The sequence below is a fragment of the Alligator mississippiensis genome, chromosome 12, assembly GCF_030867095.1.
Source record: "Alligator mississippiensis isolate rAllMis1 chromosome 12, rAllMis1, whole genome shotgun sequence".
Taxonomy (NCBI): domain Eukaryota; kingdom Metazoa; phylum Chordata; order Crocodylia; family Alligatoridae; genus Alligator; species Alligator mississippiensis.
In genome coordinates this window covers 303,313-317,215 of record NC_081835.1, presented here as the reverse complement: position 1 = coordinate 317,215, position 13,903 = coordinate 303,313, and the positions used below count along the sequence as shown (strand labels likewise).

The 13,903-nt window shown below is 61.6% G+C and overlaps 1 protein-coding gene across 8 annotated transcripts; it reads right to left on the bottom strand.

The window, feature by feature from the left end:
- Positions 1–74: 74 nt before the first annotated feature.
- Positions 75–13,329, bottom strand: LOC102562383 (SRSF protein kinase 3). 8 transcript variants are annotated; one of them, XM_059715424.1, is made up of 16 exons: positions 13,102–13,329; positions 11,392–11,463; positions 11,125–11,233; positions 10,509–10,596; positions 8,747–8,833; positions 8,381–8,488; positions 8,123–8,248; positions 6,506–6,668; positions 4,444–4,529; positions 3,905–4,012; positions 3,521–3,590; positions 3,339–3,431; positions 2,637–2,708; positions 2,461–2,535; positions 2,072–2,190; positions 75–494 (listed from the first exon to the last, which is right to left on the bottom strand). In XM_059715424.1, exons 2-16 carry the CDS (start codon positions 11,414–11,416, stop codon positions 405–407), a joined length of 1,419 nt encoding a protein of 472 aa, XP_059571407.1. In that variant the 5' UTR covers positions 11,417–11,463; positions 13,102–13,329; the 3' UTR covers positions 75–404. The 8 variants fall into 8 exon arrangements, 7 of the variants coding, with proteins under 7 accessions (XP_059571407.1, XP_059571408.1, XP_059571411.1 ...); XM_059715425.1 differs by lacking the exon at positions 13,102–13,329 and having other exon boundaries at positions 6,527–6,668; positions 11,392–11,504; XR_009455879.1 differs by lacking the exon at positions 13,102–13,329 and having other exon boundaries at positions 443–494; positions 2,072–2,186; positions 11,392–13,063.
- Positions 13,330–13,903: the final 574 nt, after the last annotated feature.

Genomic DNA, 13,903 nt, shown 5'->3' with positions numbered 1-13,903 from the left:
GGGCGGGAAACGAGCAGAGCTGGGCGCTGTACTGCAGGCGGAGGGGAAGGGAAGGAAAGGAAGGCCAAGGCATGTCAGAATTGCACCTTGTTTATACGTGTCCCAGACAATACAAGCCTGGTCTGTCAGACGGAAGCGGGAGGTAGGATTATGCAGCATCCCCTCCACTCTACCTCCGATACAAAGGGTGGAATACCCCTTCCTGGAGTCCGGGGCTAGCAAGACCTCCTGTCTCAAGCAGAAGCAGAGAGCCTGCTTCCTCACCCCAGCCTCGTTTCCCACAACAGCGCCAGCAGGCAAAAAAGGGAACTGCCATCTGGTTCCTGAGAGCCAGAGAGGATGCCAGTAGGTGCTTCTCATAGCACAATCGCCACGCATGGCAGGACGCAGCTCTGGTGATGCCTTTAGTTTAGAAGCTGCAGCGTCCCAGTCACTTTATTCACTGTTTCTTCTTCTCCCATGATGGCAAGGACAGTGCATGATCCAGCTGGGACCTGAAGTGGGGACAATGCCATTGCATCAAGAACAGCAACGCCAAGGGTAGACACTTAATTCCTATCTAACAACTGAATCCATCCCACCGAGTCCACTATATCTCTAGGTAAGTGGCTGCAATGGCTAATAATTACCCTCCCTATCTAGAAGGTGCATCTTATTTCTTATCAGTGCGTCTAGCTTCAGCCACGGCATCGCGGCCTGCCTCTCTCCATCTGGGAGATCAAGGCACCCTGTATTTTTAGAGGTCGCATCCCCAAGTGGCCATTTACTAGTGGTCTGATCAGCATTGTATATAGTGCACGCTCCCGTCATCAGTCCCTGATCCTGACTCTTCATTTCTGGATCATGTTAGCTGTCAGCCATAAGGACAGTGGAACTCAGCATGTGCCATAAATTCCCTTCAGTCGCTGCTTTCCAAAGCAGCTGTCCCTGTCGGCACCCCCAGCCGGGGAGATCCTGGAACGTCCCACAGGAAGGGACCTCCCGGCTCTGGGACCCAGACTAGTTTTAAAGAACTTCAGCCCAGACCATTGATCAAGATACTGTCTGGCTGTACATCCCTAACGGTTCCCTTCTTTCCACGCACTTAGAAGCACACGTCCACTCTTGGTTTTTAATCCATTTAACGTGTGCTGAATTGCTATTTTTTTTTTTTTTTTGAAAATGGCCTGTGGTGTTAAGCAAAGTATCCTACAACTTGAAGTGTTGACAGGCTTTCTGAGACAATAAGCCTGTTAAACGCATCACAACCCCCATTACCCACAGAGCCATGTTGATGTTGTTACTACTGGCCTTTGCTACTATAAATTGTTACTTCTATCCTAACCGTGGTTATGTGGGTCCTTGTTTCATCCCCTGCTATCAGCGCGTTTCTCGGTTCTGTGGAAGCTCAGGAACGCTCCACAAGCCATTCGCACTCAGCAGCAATGGCTCGAGGAACTCTTCTTCCACCTCCTGGAGCAGGATACCCACCTCGTCAGGCTTTTGGCCACTGCCAAACTACTTTGTAAGTGCTGGAATGGGAACTGCTTCTGTACACGTCCCGCCCTGATGACAAGTCACCCAGCTGCCCCCCGGCTCCGGTACAGGGCAATTTTGCCCTCTTAGTTGTTTGTTAGCAGTATAATTGCCAACAAACACCGTCTGTACCATTGCTAGCTTTTCTGTTCCTGCTTATTTGAAAGGTTCCTTCTCGTTTTCCCTGCCCTCCCAGATGCAGCTGCTTCTTTGTTGCTGCCTTGAAGCTTTCCTTACACCAAGGCCCGCATCTTACGACTGCTCGTTCGTAGTGGAGCTCATCAGTATCAGCTCCCTATAGCCCCACACATTTTTTAAAGTTATTTATGGTTTCAGAGCTATTAACTAGGATCTTTCTTTATCCACAAACTTTCTTGTATTCATAGGAATACGGGTTTTTTAAGCACGTGGTAAAGTTTTCATTCCAGACTTGGAGCGATCGTGCACGGGGCTGCAGCCTTTCCCCCAGGCTGTGCTCGGCTCCAGGAAACTCGTCTCTGCGAGCGCGAGGTGCGAGGTGCGCTCCCCGCAGGCACGGCCCGCCCGGCGCGGTTACCTGCGTCCTCCCTGCGTCCCGCACCAGGTACGTGGGCAGCTCCAGGCTGAGCGCCAGGGCCTGGAGGTCCATCAGGTGGGCAGCGTTCGTGCCCTGCACCACCACCTTCTTCGCACTAGCTGGGAAAAGGCGGCATCAGGGAGCCCCGTCCCTCGCTGCCCACAGCCGCCCGCGGCGCGGTGCGGCAGGGCAGGCCAGCCCCCGGCCCCCGCGTCCGTCTTACCCGCACTCATCCCAGCACTGCAACGCCTCCCGGCCCGCGGGCTGCTGCTCCGCCAGCCGGTACAGCCCCACGGCCGCGTGCCCCGCCTGCGCCGCCGTCTGCAACGAGCCTGCGGTCACGCCGCGCCGCGCCGCCCGGCCCCGCCCCCGCCCCCGGCCCCGCTCACCTTGCCGGCGCCCATGGACAGCTCCGTGTTCACCACCAGCACCATCTTGTACTCGCCGTCCCGCCCCGCCGCCTCCTGCGGGACAACTCCGCCTCAGCGCGGGGCCGCGGCCGGCAGCGCCGCGCCCCGCCCCGCCCCGCCCCGCCCGGCACCCCGCCCCGCGCCGCGCCGCGCACCTGCGCCTCCAGGCTCCCGAAGTAGAGCTGCGCCGCCGCCTCCGCCGACGTGTTCCCGGTCAGCACCAGCGCCTGCGGGGAGCGCCGTCAGCCCGCGCCCGCCCGCACCAGGCCCCGCCGCCCGGCACCCCCCGGCCCGGCCCGGCCCGGCCCACGCACCCGCCGCGCGGCGGCCTCGGGCAGGCCGAGCTCCCGCAGCGGCGCCAGCAGCGCCTCGTCCGCCTCCATCCCGCGCAGCCGCTGCCGCTGCCGCCGCCGCCGCCAATCAGGGCCCGCGCCGCCGTCACGTGCGCGCGCCTTGGCTCCGCCCCGGGGTGGGGCGGGGACTAGGGCTGCGCGCGCAGCCAGGGGTGCTGGAGGCAGGCGAGGGCCGTGGCGCGGCGCTCGGGGGCGCGCTCCAGCGCGCGCCGCAGGAAGCTGCCGAGAGCCCGCTCCGGCCCCCGGCCCCGGCCCCGGCCCCGCCGCGCCTCCAGCACCGCCTGCAGCCCGCGCCGGGGCCCGCCCTCGCCGCCGCCGCCACGGCCTGCGGGACACGCAGCGCTGGGCGCGGGGAGGCCCTGGCCCGGCCCGTCCCCCGCAGCATCAGCCGCGCTCCCGAGCGCGTGGCCGGCGCCAGGGGCAGGAGGGCTGCAGCCGCCCCGGCCCGCCCGCCCGCCCCCGCTTGCAGCCGGTGTCCCCGGGGCGGCCCCGCCGGCCGCTCACCTCGCCTGCTGAAGAAGGCGGCGGCCCCCTTCCAGGAGAGGGCCATGCGGGGCGGGATGCTGCCCAGCAGCTCGATGACACGAGCGATGTGATCTGGGGAGAGGCAGGTGTGGGCGCGCGCCTGCCGGCCGCCCGGCCCGGGGCCCCCGCCCCGCCCCGCCCCGCCCCGCCCCGGGCCCTACCCTCGTCGAGGGAGCAGCAGTCCCCGGGCCGGGGGTCGAACAGGCGCTCGCCGGTCACCATCTCGAAGGCCTGCGCGGGAGCCGAGTCACGCGCCGCCCTGCCCAGGCGTCCCCGCGCCGCGCCGCGCCCAGCCTCTGCCCCGCAGCCCCGGCCCGCGCGTGCCCAGCCCAGCCCAGCCCAGCCCGGGGAGGGCGGGCTGCAGGGCCCCTGTCTCGCGCACGCACACAAGTGCTGGCTGGCAGGAGGGAGCCTTGCTCCCAAATGCAGCGAGAGACCCTGCTGTTTACGGACAATGGTTCCCGCAGGCGTGGCCGTAGTCCTGCTCCGCACGCGTGGCGCGCTGCGGGCACGGGCACGCGCACCCCCGCGGCGCGAGTCCCTACCAGGCAGCCCGTGCTCCAGATGTCTGCGGGAGTGCTGTAATCTAAGCCAAGAAGGACTTCCAGGGCTCGGTACGGCTGAGTCTGGATCTCTTTGCAGACGGGCTTGTACTGCAACAGAAACAAGCAGCTGCACGTGGGGCCCGCGGCGTGGGTGAGCAGTGTCACCACAAGGCCCGGGGGGCCGTGGGCTGAACACACCGAGCACCCCCAGGCTGTGCCGGACGCAGCAGACCCCCGGGCCGAGCCCGAGCCCGAGCAACCCCTGGAGCAAGCTCTCCTTCCACACTGGCTGGGGTTTCTAGCTCCAGAAGCTGACTCCCCCCCGTGCCCACGCGCCCTTCCCAAACACTGCAGCCTGCCCTGGCCTGGAGAGCCCAGCCCTGAGCCAGCAGTGCTGAGCACAACCCGCGCGTGCCAAGCTCAGTCGGTCTCTTTTCAGGGGGTGATGTCGTGACAGACGGGCACCAAAGAGCAGGGTCAGACACGAGAGGGGAGGGCGTGATCCTGTATCACGAGAGTAAGAGTTGAGACAGACTCACCGTCCAGCACGCGCTGCCTAGGTCTGCGATTTTCACTCCCAGTTTCATTATGTCGCAGGGATCCAACTGACGCACGAGATCATCCCCTGCACAAAACAGAGGCAGACATCGGCCCCTCTCCAAGCCAGCAGGTGCATCGCTCGTCACGCATCATTCACGTGCGCTTTGGTGCCTTTGATGCTTTTTAGCCCCCCAATCCCTACAGCAGCAGAGAGACCGTTCCTCTTTATCCAGCCCTGATTTGTCACTTCCATTTAGTTAGGAGAGGACACGAACAACCCTGCAAGAGGGTTTTCGAAAGAACGTGGAGCGTCACGGCCTGAATCGGCTCACACAGCTCGTCCTCTTCTGCCGGGCAGCCTCAGAGGAGAGGAGGGTCCACAGTGCCTGCCTTTACCCTCCACAAGAGGAAATGTGATCCCTGCTGGGCACAGACCTCAGACAGAACCTGCTCAGCCACATAGTTGTGAGGTGACCACATACTTTTTGATTTGGTTCTTGGAAAAGACCGCGCAAGACGAGCTCTATCACAGCGTTTCTGTTGCAGTGATGGAGCCTGCGTCTAGATCAGTGGTTTTCAACCTTTTTTCATTTGCAGCCCCCTAAAATATTGCAAATGGAGGTGCAGACCCAGTAAGTGGGTATTCCCATACTTTTGATTAATCATAGTCATGTTTTGTGGACCCCTTAGACATAGTCTGCAGATCCCCAGGGGTCCAAAAACCGTAGATTGAAAAGCACTGTTTTAGATGAAGAGGAGGAAGGAGTGTCCGCTGGCTAGCTGAGACTGGGCACTGCCATTCTCCTGCAGAGCTGAGCAGTCACAACTATGGGGACTACGGGTAAAGACAGGGTTGCAGTGACGGTGGTGGGTGGTGCTGACGTGCGTATGGAGCAGGGTGTGCGCTCCAGGCCAGAGAGACATCCACAGAGCAGGAATAGCAGGAGAGTGATATTGTCCCCAGCTCCTCATGCTGTTCCCATGAGTTGCATCATTTTAAGGCCTAATGCTGCTGCTTTCTAGCATGTTGCACCTATTTCCATGCCAGCAGAAATGCAGTCTACAGTCTACGTGTTCAAATCTTTGAACATGGATTTTAGATGGACTCTGAGAGACTGGTTTGGAGAAAGCGACCAAGCAGTCAGTCCTGGTTCACCCACTTTGCCAGGACCAATGGCAAACAGCAGAGCCTTGCTGGGACCTGCGTCAGGGAGGACACTGCAGGTCAGCTCCTGGTGCCAGGAGGCAGATCTCAACTGTGGCTGTTGCTGAATAAAATTGCAGAGAAAAGGTGGATCGCATCTGAGGGCTTATTTCAGACGAGTCCTAGGAACTAGCACACAAAAGCAGAAGAAAAAGAAGGAAAAACAACAGCAAGAGAGCATGGGGAGCATTGCTTTTGTCTTGTGAAACCTGTTGGTCCCGGGTGCACAGGTTGTCCTGGGTGCAACAGGACACAGGAAGAGTCAGCCCCGTGAACTGCTTACGTATCACCCACTGCCAGAAGGATGGAGCTGAGAGGCCCCTGAGAAGTCAGTGCCACCTCAGTTAGTTGGGACACAGTGAACCTGTCAACCTCAGAAACATGCTGGAGATGAAGACCAGACAGGACTTAGCTTTTGCTTAACCCTGTCAGGGTGTGAGCCTTTGGACAGTGACAACTGAGCAGTCTGGATTACAAGTAGCATGCGAGTGCTATACAAAGTGGAGCTGCATCGTACTGCAAGGTTGTATTTGCTGTGAAGCTACAGACAAGTGAGGTGCAAGGTTCCTCATTTTGCAGTTGTTCCTATACACAAACTGGTTTTTGGCAGCATGCCTGCATATGAGCAGACCTTCACTGGGCTTGCGTGGCTGGCAGGTGATTCAGATGGGAAGACTCCTGAAATCTGGAAAGACCTGCCAGCACAGACATCAGTGTGCTCCCAACAGCCAATAATCTCCCATAGTGTGTCTCTTGCTTTGCTGCAAAGTCCATGCACCACCCCTGGCGTAGGGTGTGCAGGGAAGTGCTCTCTCCTGGGAGGAATTAGCGGTCCCTGCCCCCCTCTCCCAGCCTACCTGACCTCAGTGGACCCACACCTGGGCTCTGGTTCCAGGCATCTGCATCACATAGAAAGCTCTGCAGACTCGCCTCGCTCACGTGCAGCAGGATATTCTCTGGCTTGATGTCTGCGTGGATGATACGGCAGTGCTTGTGCAGGAAGTGCAATCCTGCCAGGACCTGGGGGCACAGGAGAGCAGGTCACAGAGTGATGCTGAGGGACACTTGCAGCAGCTTCTGCTCATGTTGAGAGAGTCCAGCACAAAAGACTGTTTTCTGCGTGTTGGGGGAAAAAAAAACGTGCCGGACAAGACCTTGTAGGAAAGTGCTGCTCTATAAGGAATCCTATAAGCCAGCTTGACATAGGCATCCAGGCATCCAAGATCAGGCGCTGACTAGTGGGACCCGTGTGACAGAACCAACAGTTCCACTGTTGGGCCTGGAGGGCATGGGAAAAATTGGAGCAACGTGGACCTGGCGTCGCCAGGAGCAGGAAGTCTTTGGGTGCAGTGGTGCAAAGAAAAGCAGACCCTGTGGGACCAGGAGCATGGCCTCTGAAAGGAAAGAGCATTGAGTAAAATCACTAGTGGCACTTTAAATGTTATGAGAAAGGTGGAGATACGTCCCATGGCCAAGGTGGAGCTCTGCTCCCTGCTGTGCATTTTGCCCTTGGTGCTGCTCCCGACTGGTCCTGAGGCCAGCTTGTCGACAGGCTGTCGGTGCTGTGGGGCCAGAGAGAATTTTCCATGATGGCGTCAGGGCAGCAGAAGCCAGGAGAGGTTCCTGTTCTGTCAGTGGAAAGTATGGATGTGGCAGGCAGCTTGTCCCACGTGTCCCTGCGTTGCACGAGGCGCCTGATGAGCCAACAGTCCGGAACAGACTGTGCTGCACCAGGTTTCCAGGCAGGCGATCCTGCAGCAGGACATCTCGGCAGTGTTTGTGGTGAGCTGCCTGGGCACGGGTCAGCAAAAGCCCTCCCTGGACCAGCTGACGGGGCCCTTTTAAAATTCCAGTGAGATTCAGGGCTCAGCGCGGTTGCCCCAAGTTCCCAAGCGTTAGCACAACACTAATGAATCCCAGCCCACGTGCAGTTTTACAGAAGGGGGTTGCAACACCTGGCCCATTTAAAGTCTGCCTTTACTTCCTCTTCCCTTTGGCTATCTTAACAAACTCATCTACGGGTCCTGGCCTGGCAGCGTCGTGGGTATTCGTTAGCTTTTCTTAGTAAAGAATTCTGCGAGGTCGGGCAAACAGACCAGGCATCGCCTGCCTCTGAGGAGCAGCATGCCCTGGCTGCAAGGCAGAGTGGCCGTGCAGCGTGGAGCAAGCGGGCAGCTGAGAACACAAGGTAAAGCAGCTGTCAGCGGGGAAGGGCTCTGCTGCCCAGCCTGTTGATGAGCTAATGAGACGCGTCAGGCTGACACAACAACCGGAGCGAGGGGCTTATTGGCGTAGTCGGAGCGCCAATGGTCTGGCTGCCCCGGGAACGGAGGTCCCCGCTTGGCTTTTGCCGCGTTCGTTCTTTCTTGGGCTTTTTCCTTTTCGTCATTTCCTTCCATCCAGAGAGAACAGGCCAGTGCTTTCCTTCCAGCGCTGGACCTCTTCTCCGTGCGCTCCGCTCCACAGGAACTCACCGTGGAGGGAGCCGCGCTGCGTGCGGGCAGGTGTTTCGATGCTCTGCACGGGAAGCCCAGGAAGTTCAGGCAAGAGGCCAGTGCATGGCTCAGCAGGGAGACTCGCTTGATCGCGCAGGAACTGCACTGACATTCGAGGCAAAACCACACTGGAATAACCAACCCTTAGCATCCTGCTAGGCTCCTGGATTGCCCACCCTGCCCTGCTGCCCCTCAGCCCCGCAGCTGCAGCCTCATCCTCCAGCATTTTGGGCTCACCTGCAGCAAGGCTTTCTTCACAAAAGGCAAGGGGAGGCCCTGGGCACCGTGGATCCTCATCAGGCATCGCAGAGAGGGACCCAGCAACTCGAAGACCGAGCACACATGTAAGACAGAGTCAGGGATGCATGGACAGAAAGCACCAGCTGCTCCCCTTGGCTTTCGCTAGGACAGCCAGCCTGTCCCCTCGCTCCAGCCCCCTTGCTGCCCTACAGCCAGCGCGTTCTTCCAGCGCCGGCGCCACCTCAAGCCCCCCCGTCCCACGGGGCTGACACCGAGGCCTCCATGCTGCCATCACACGCTCCCTCTCTGACGCGGCCTGCGGCCCACCCCTTACAGCCACAGTAGTCAGAGGTGAAGGATATGGAAGCCATTCACTCCAATCATTTTGAAGTCATCTAATAAATGGACAATGTTCTCTCCTGCCCGGTCCTTTTTCTTCATGCTGTTGACCTGGGAGACAATTCAGAGGAGCTCATATCGTGAAACGTGTATGCTGGGACCCTCTCCCCATCCTGCTGCCCACCACTATATCTGAGCAGCAGCAGCAGCAAGGTGCCAGCTGGACTCTGGGGCCCCGGAGTGGCTGCTCTTCCTGCAGTAAGAGCTCTGCGTGGGGGCGTTTCTCGCTCCTTGGCATGCTTCCTTGCACTTTCTGTTGGTGACATGCAGCAGGGAAGAAACCAGAGTCCAGTCACGTGGGCTAATCTGCCCCGGGTGAATCTCCTCCGGGTTACGCAGCGTGGACTGGGCAGGCTAGTTCTGCACACCTGGTTTTGCTGCGTCTGCGTAGCTCAGCGCGTGCCTCCCTCCAGGCGCTCGCCACTGCCAGCAGCCCACGGCTGGCCCTGCCAAGGGCAGCTCCCGCAGTTACTGAAGGGCTGCCCTGCTGCGCGGTGCAGCGCGTCAGGCCGACCAGACCGGTCCCGTGGGTAACTCAGGCACCCACATCCGTTCCACCCCCCCCTCCCGTCAGGCTGGGAACGCCTTGGGGCAGGGCCTGTCCCTCTGCTCTTTGTCCAAACAGTGCCTCCTACGGGGCCGTGGATGCAGAGCCGCTGTCTCCGTGCCATAAATAATCATAACATCCCCCTGAAAGCCAGCCGCCTAGAAACATGTGGCCTCTGATTTGGTATACAGCCCTCTTGGTCCAGTGGGAGAATATCTCCCCGACACGTTTCCTTTTGGACTGTGCGAGTTTGCCACCGCAGAGCGCTCGGCCAGCACGGGGGAGGCACGGTTGGCTAAATACTGCTAAATAGCAACTGAACTATTAGTAGAGTATGCAGCCAGGTCTAAGTGCACCGTTTTCCTGATAACTGCTGGGACAATTTCTCTACTCTTTAAATCAAACTACTTCAACTTTATGGCCTTTCTTGCACCGCTTGAACCCTGACTTAAATCAGCTTAGTTTGGGTTGGTAAATTCCTAAACTAAACCAGCCCCATTTTGAACCTAAGGTAAGCAACCCCGCACAGGAGTCACACGTGCTCGTTTAACTCGGCTGATTAGGATTAAGCCAGTCCAGCATCATTGTTTAGCCAGACCCTAAGAAGTAGAGAATTACGGGCGTGAAAGGTCAAGCTATCTCCAGGGGTCCTAGCGGAGACACAGACAGGTGCCCCTACCTTAGAAGGCAGCCATGGGCAGTGGCAGAAAGCGGCTCAGGCTCTCTTAGGGGCCAGTTTTACTCTTTGCTGCCTTGTCCTGGCTTTTGCAGGTCTCTGCGGTGTGCGGGACCCAGCCTGCCGGCTGCCGCACAAGCCTTTTGTGCTGAGGTCCTTGCTTTCATGCCCTCGTTTTCCTGCCGCTCACCAGCCCTGTCTTTCTGCTGCCACCCCAGGATTTTTTCACCGGCTTCTCAGCGTGAGGGGAGGGAGGAGGGATTCCTCCTGCAGCAGGAAGCAGAGGATCCTGAACGCAGCGGGCCCAAAGCCCTGGGGCTGCTCCGGGAGCAAGCACTGTGCGGAGGCCCGGGTCTGCAGAGTTCAGTGTGATCTCCCTGCAGCCAGCCCGGCTCCCTCCAGGCCGCGAGCAGCAGCTCAGGACAGGGCAGGTCCTATAGGGGCTGTGATGCCGGAGCGCTGGGACGCAAGGAGCCAGCGTGCTCCCTGGGCCGTGCACGTACACATCGGAGAAGAGAGATCTCGTCCTGGGCTGCATCAGCAAAGGCCTCACCGCCCTTGGGCACCTTCACAGCAACATGACGCTTCTCCCTGGGAAGGAAGCATAGCCATGGCCAGCTCTTGCAAGGACAGCCCAGCCGCGCCGCCCGCTCCCTCACGTCTGGCATTGCTGTCCAAGCAGCTGCAGGGCTCTGTGTGCTCCCTGGCTCGGGCCGGCCTGGCCTGTGCTGGGCACCGCTGGGGCAGGACACGCAGCAACACGCCAGGAGGAGCCTGCAGCCACGGGCACAGTCCAGCCCTGCCAGGAGCCAAGCTCCCGCACGTCCCTGCAGCCCCTTTGTCCCTCTGCCCGGGACCCTGTCTGCACCCTCAGAGGAGCGACTCCAGCCCCGGGAGCAAGCAGGGATCTTTGTAAGCAGAAGGTAAAAGTGGCCCTCATTGCTACCAGCAGATTTAACACGCTCACAGCACAGCCCTGGCTGCTAGGTCCGCGCAGCCCCTGCCATGCCGGTCTGCCGGGGGGGCACTCCCTGCTGCCGCCCGCTCTTGCCGGCGATGGTCCCCTGTGCCCTCCCCCTGCCCAGCCCCTCCCGTCGGTGCCTCTGTCTGGTCACTCACGCCCGGTCCTGGCACAGCCAGACGGTGGCGAAGTACCCGGAGCCCAGGCGCTGCAGCACCTGGTAGCGCCCATGGAGCACGTCTCCCTGCTGCGCGGGGTGGTGGCCTCCTGCAACAACAGGGCACCGTTACCACGCCAGGCCCCAGCGCCTCCGAGCCGGGGACGGCAGGCTGACCCCAGGGGCTGCCCATTGCCCGGCGCAGCTCGGCTGCCTCCACCAGGCCTGGGCACCAAGGCCTCCAACGTGCCGCCCTTCCCCTGCTCACCTTCGTCCTCGGCAGCCTGCTCCATGCCTTGCAGCTTGCTGCAGACCTCCAGGCTGGCTGCGGCACAAGCTCCTGCCAAGAGACCCGTACGTGCCACCTGGCTCGCCCTGGGCAGGCCCCCGCACACTTCCCCGCGGCCGCCCCCCCCGCCCCAGAGCGGCGCAGGAGCATTTCTGGAATTTCCTGAGGGCTGAGAGATTATTTTGAGCGCTCGGAGGAGGGAGGCAGAGCCGGGCTCCTGGCTGCACGCAGCTGGCCAGAGCTCAGGTTTCCTGCTGCCTCGCTTGGACCGTCAGCGGGATTAGAGGGGATCAGGGAGAGGCCGGGCATCCCCTCGCTGGGCAGCAGTGCCCTGGCCTCGTGCCGAGAGCGCTCCCAGCTCCGGCGGGCAGGGCAGGTTGCTGACCGGGCACCGTGAAGACCTGCCGCAGCCTCTCCCGGGCTATTTCAGCATGAACTAGTCGCTGGGCTGCAAAACCTCCAGCCTGGCAGCCTGCCACAGCCTCGACCAGGCCCCGGCCCTTAGGACAGGCTGTGACCAGGGTCGAGGCTGCTGCCCAGTGCCCGATGCCACGGCCAGACATGCGACACAAGCACGGGTGTGGGAATAGACTCGGCCCCACAGCGTAACAGCGGCTGTGGCAGCGCCGGTGCAGCGCCCTGCGCCAACCTCTGCCTCCGCGCCGGCCTGGAGGGCATTGGGCGCCTTCTGCGCACGCCTAAGTTCACGCTTTGCACTAAACCGGCGCTGCCTTGCCTAGGGCTGCCCGCCTGGCCTCAGACCGCCTTGCCCAGCCCCTGGGCCTCCCCTGGGGCAGCTTCCCCCATTGCTGCGCGAGCCCAGAGCAGGCTCTGCCGCTGCCCGCTCCAGCAAACTGCCCCGCACGCTGTCGGCAAGGCCCGAGCAGGGGCGGGTGAACGCTGCTGGATCGCAAAGCCCTCCTCTGCTTCCCTTTGCCGGCTGCTGCCCCCGCTCCCCGTGCTCCGGCCCCTAGGAACGGCTCCCAGAACAATGGCCGGGAGCGCGGGCTGCATCGATCGCCTCGTCCCTCGCTGCAGCAGCGAAGGGGACCGTGGGGGAGCGTTGTCTGGCAAAAAGAGCCAGTGGCTGGAGATGGAAACCAGCCAGGCTCAAACTAGAAACAAGGAGCAAAGGTTAACACGGGGAGCCCCCCACCCCCACTAGCCGGGAAGCACGCCCTGTGCAGCTGTCCAGGCGGCAGGCTCCTTTCTTGGGCACGCCGGGAGGTGCTCGTGCAAGGGCCATCGCGAAAGGAGAAGGAAGAAGTGTCCCCGAAGCGCTGCAGGGCGATGAACGCAGCGTTCAAATTGAGACCGACCGGGCAGGTTGAAAACGCATCCTTGCCCAGCTCGTGTCCGGCTGCGGACGGAGTCGGCTTGTGCTGCACAGAACGGTCCCTTCTGCCCCAGTGAAGGGGGAGCGCTGCGGGCGATGCCCACCCGACCCGTGGCAGTGCCGGGGTGGGCAGGGGGGCAGCCTGGCCCAGCCCCCCGCCACAAGACACCACCCCGGTGAGGGGAGCCCCGTTCTCTGGCTGTGGAGAAGTGAGCGGCTGGCCTTGCAGGAGCCATCCGTGCGGCTGTGGTGTCCAACGGGCGTGCGCTGGGCACAGCCCTCCGTGTGCAGCCCTTGGTGCGTGCAGCAGAAGCCAGCCCAGCAGTGCAGCTGGCGCCCGGCCTTTCACTCACCTGCAGCAGCTCCACGCAGGACCAGCGCCGTCAGGGGCTCCGGACTGCGCGATACCCACCGCTCCGCCGTGCCCTGGCGCAGCTATGCCGGGGCGGGGAGGGTGCTGTGGCGTGGCGCAAGCTCTGCTGCAGCCACGGGGACGAGCCGTGGGAGCAGGTCGCGGCAGGCTCTGGCAGCAGCGCAGGCTCCAGCATAGCCAGGAGCAGGGGGACAGCTGCGCCGGGGCCTTTTTATGGCAGCCAGCAGTCTGCACCTGTTGGAACAGCTTTGCTCCGCTCCCGGCCCCCCGGCAGCCGCCGGCCCCGCCAGAGACGCAGGCCTCTGCAGAGGCTATTTATAGAGCAGGATTTACAGCTCTGCCGAGATGGAAACACGAAATCTTTCCTTCACGCTCCAGAGGCGCAAAGCGCCAGGCACAGCTGACGGGCAGCCCCCCCGTCCCCGCCTGCGGGGCAGCCCAGCACAGCCCGGGCGTGGGTGCCCGCGCGCCCAGGCTCTGCAGCGGCCGTGCCTGCCCGGGCGTGATGGGAAGGAGCCATTGCCTCTAGGCCCATTGGGGCCACTGCTCCTGATCACAGCCTGGAGCCATGCTCCCCGCGTGCGTGATGGATGTGCACGTGCACACATGCGTGTGCTCCCAGAGGAGCAACCAGCCTGCCCCGCAGCCCAGCGGTCTCCAGGGCGAGGCTGGCGTGGCAGACGCCCGCGGAGCCCGGAGCCTTGTGATTCTAGGCTCGGCCCCACAGTCCACGTCCTCCACGAGGGCTGCACCGCCCCAGCCCCACACCTGGGCCTGGTGTC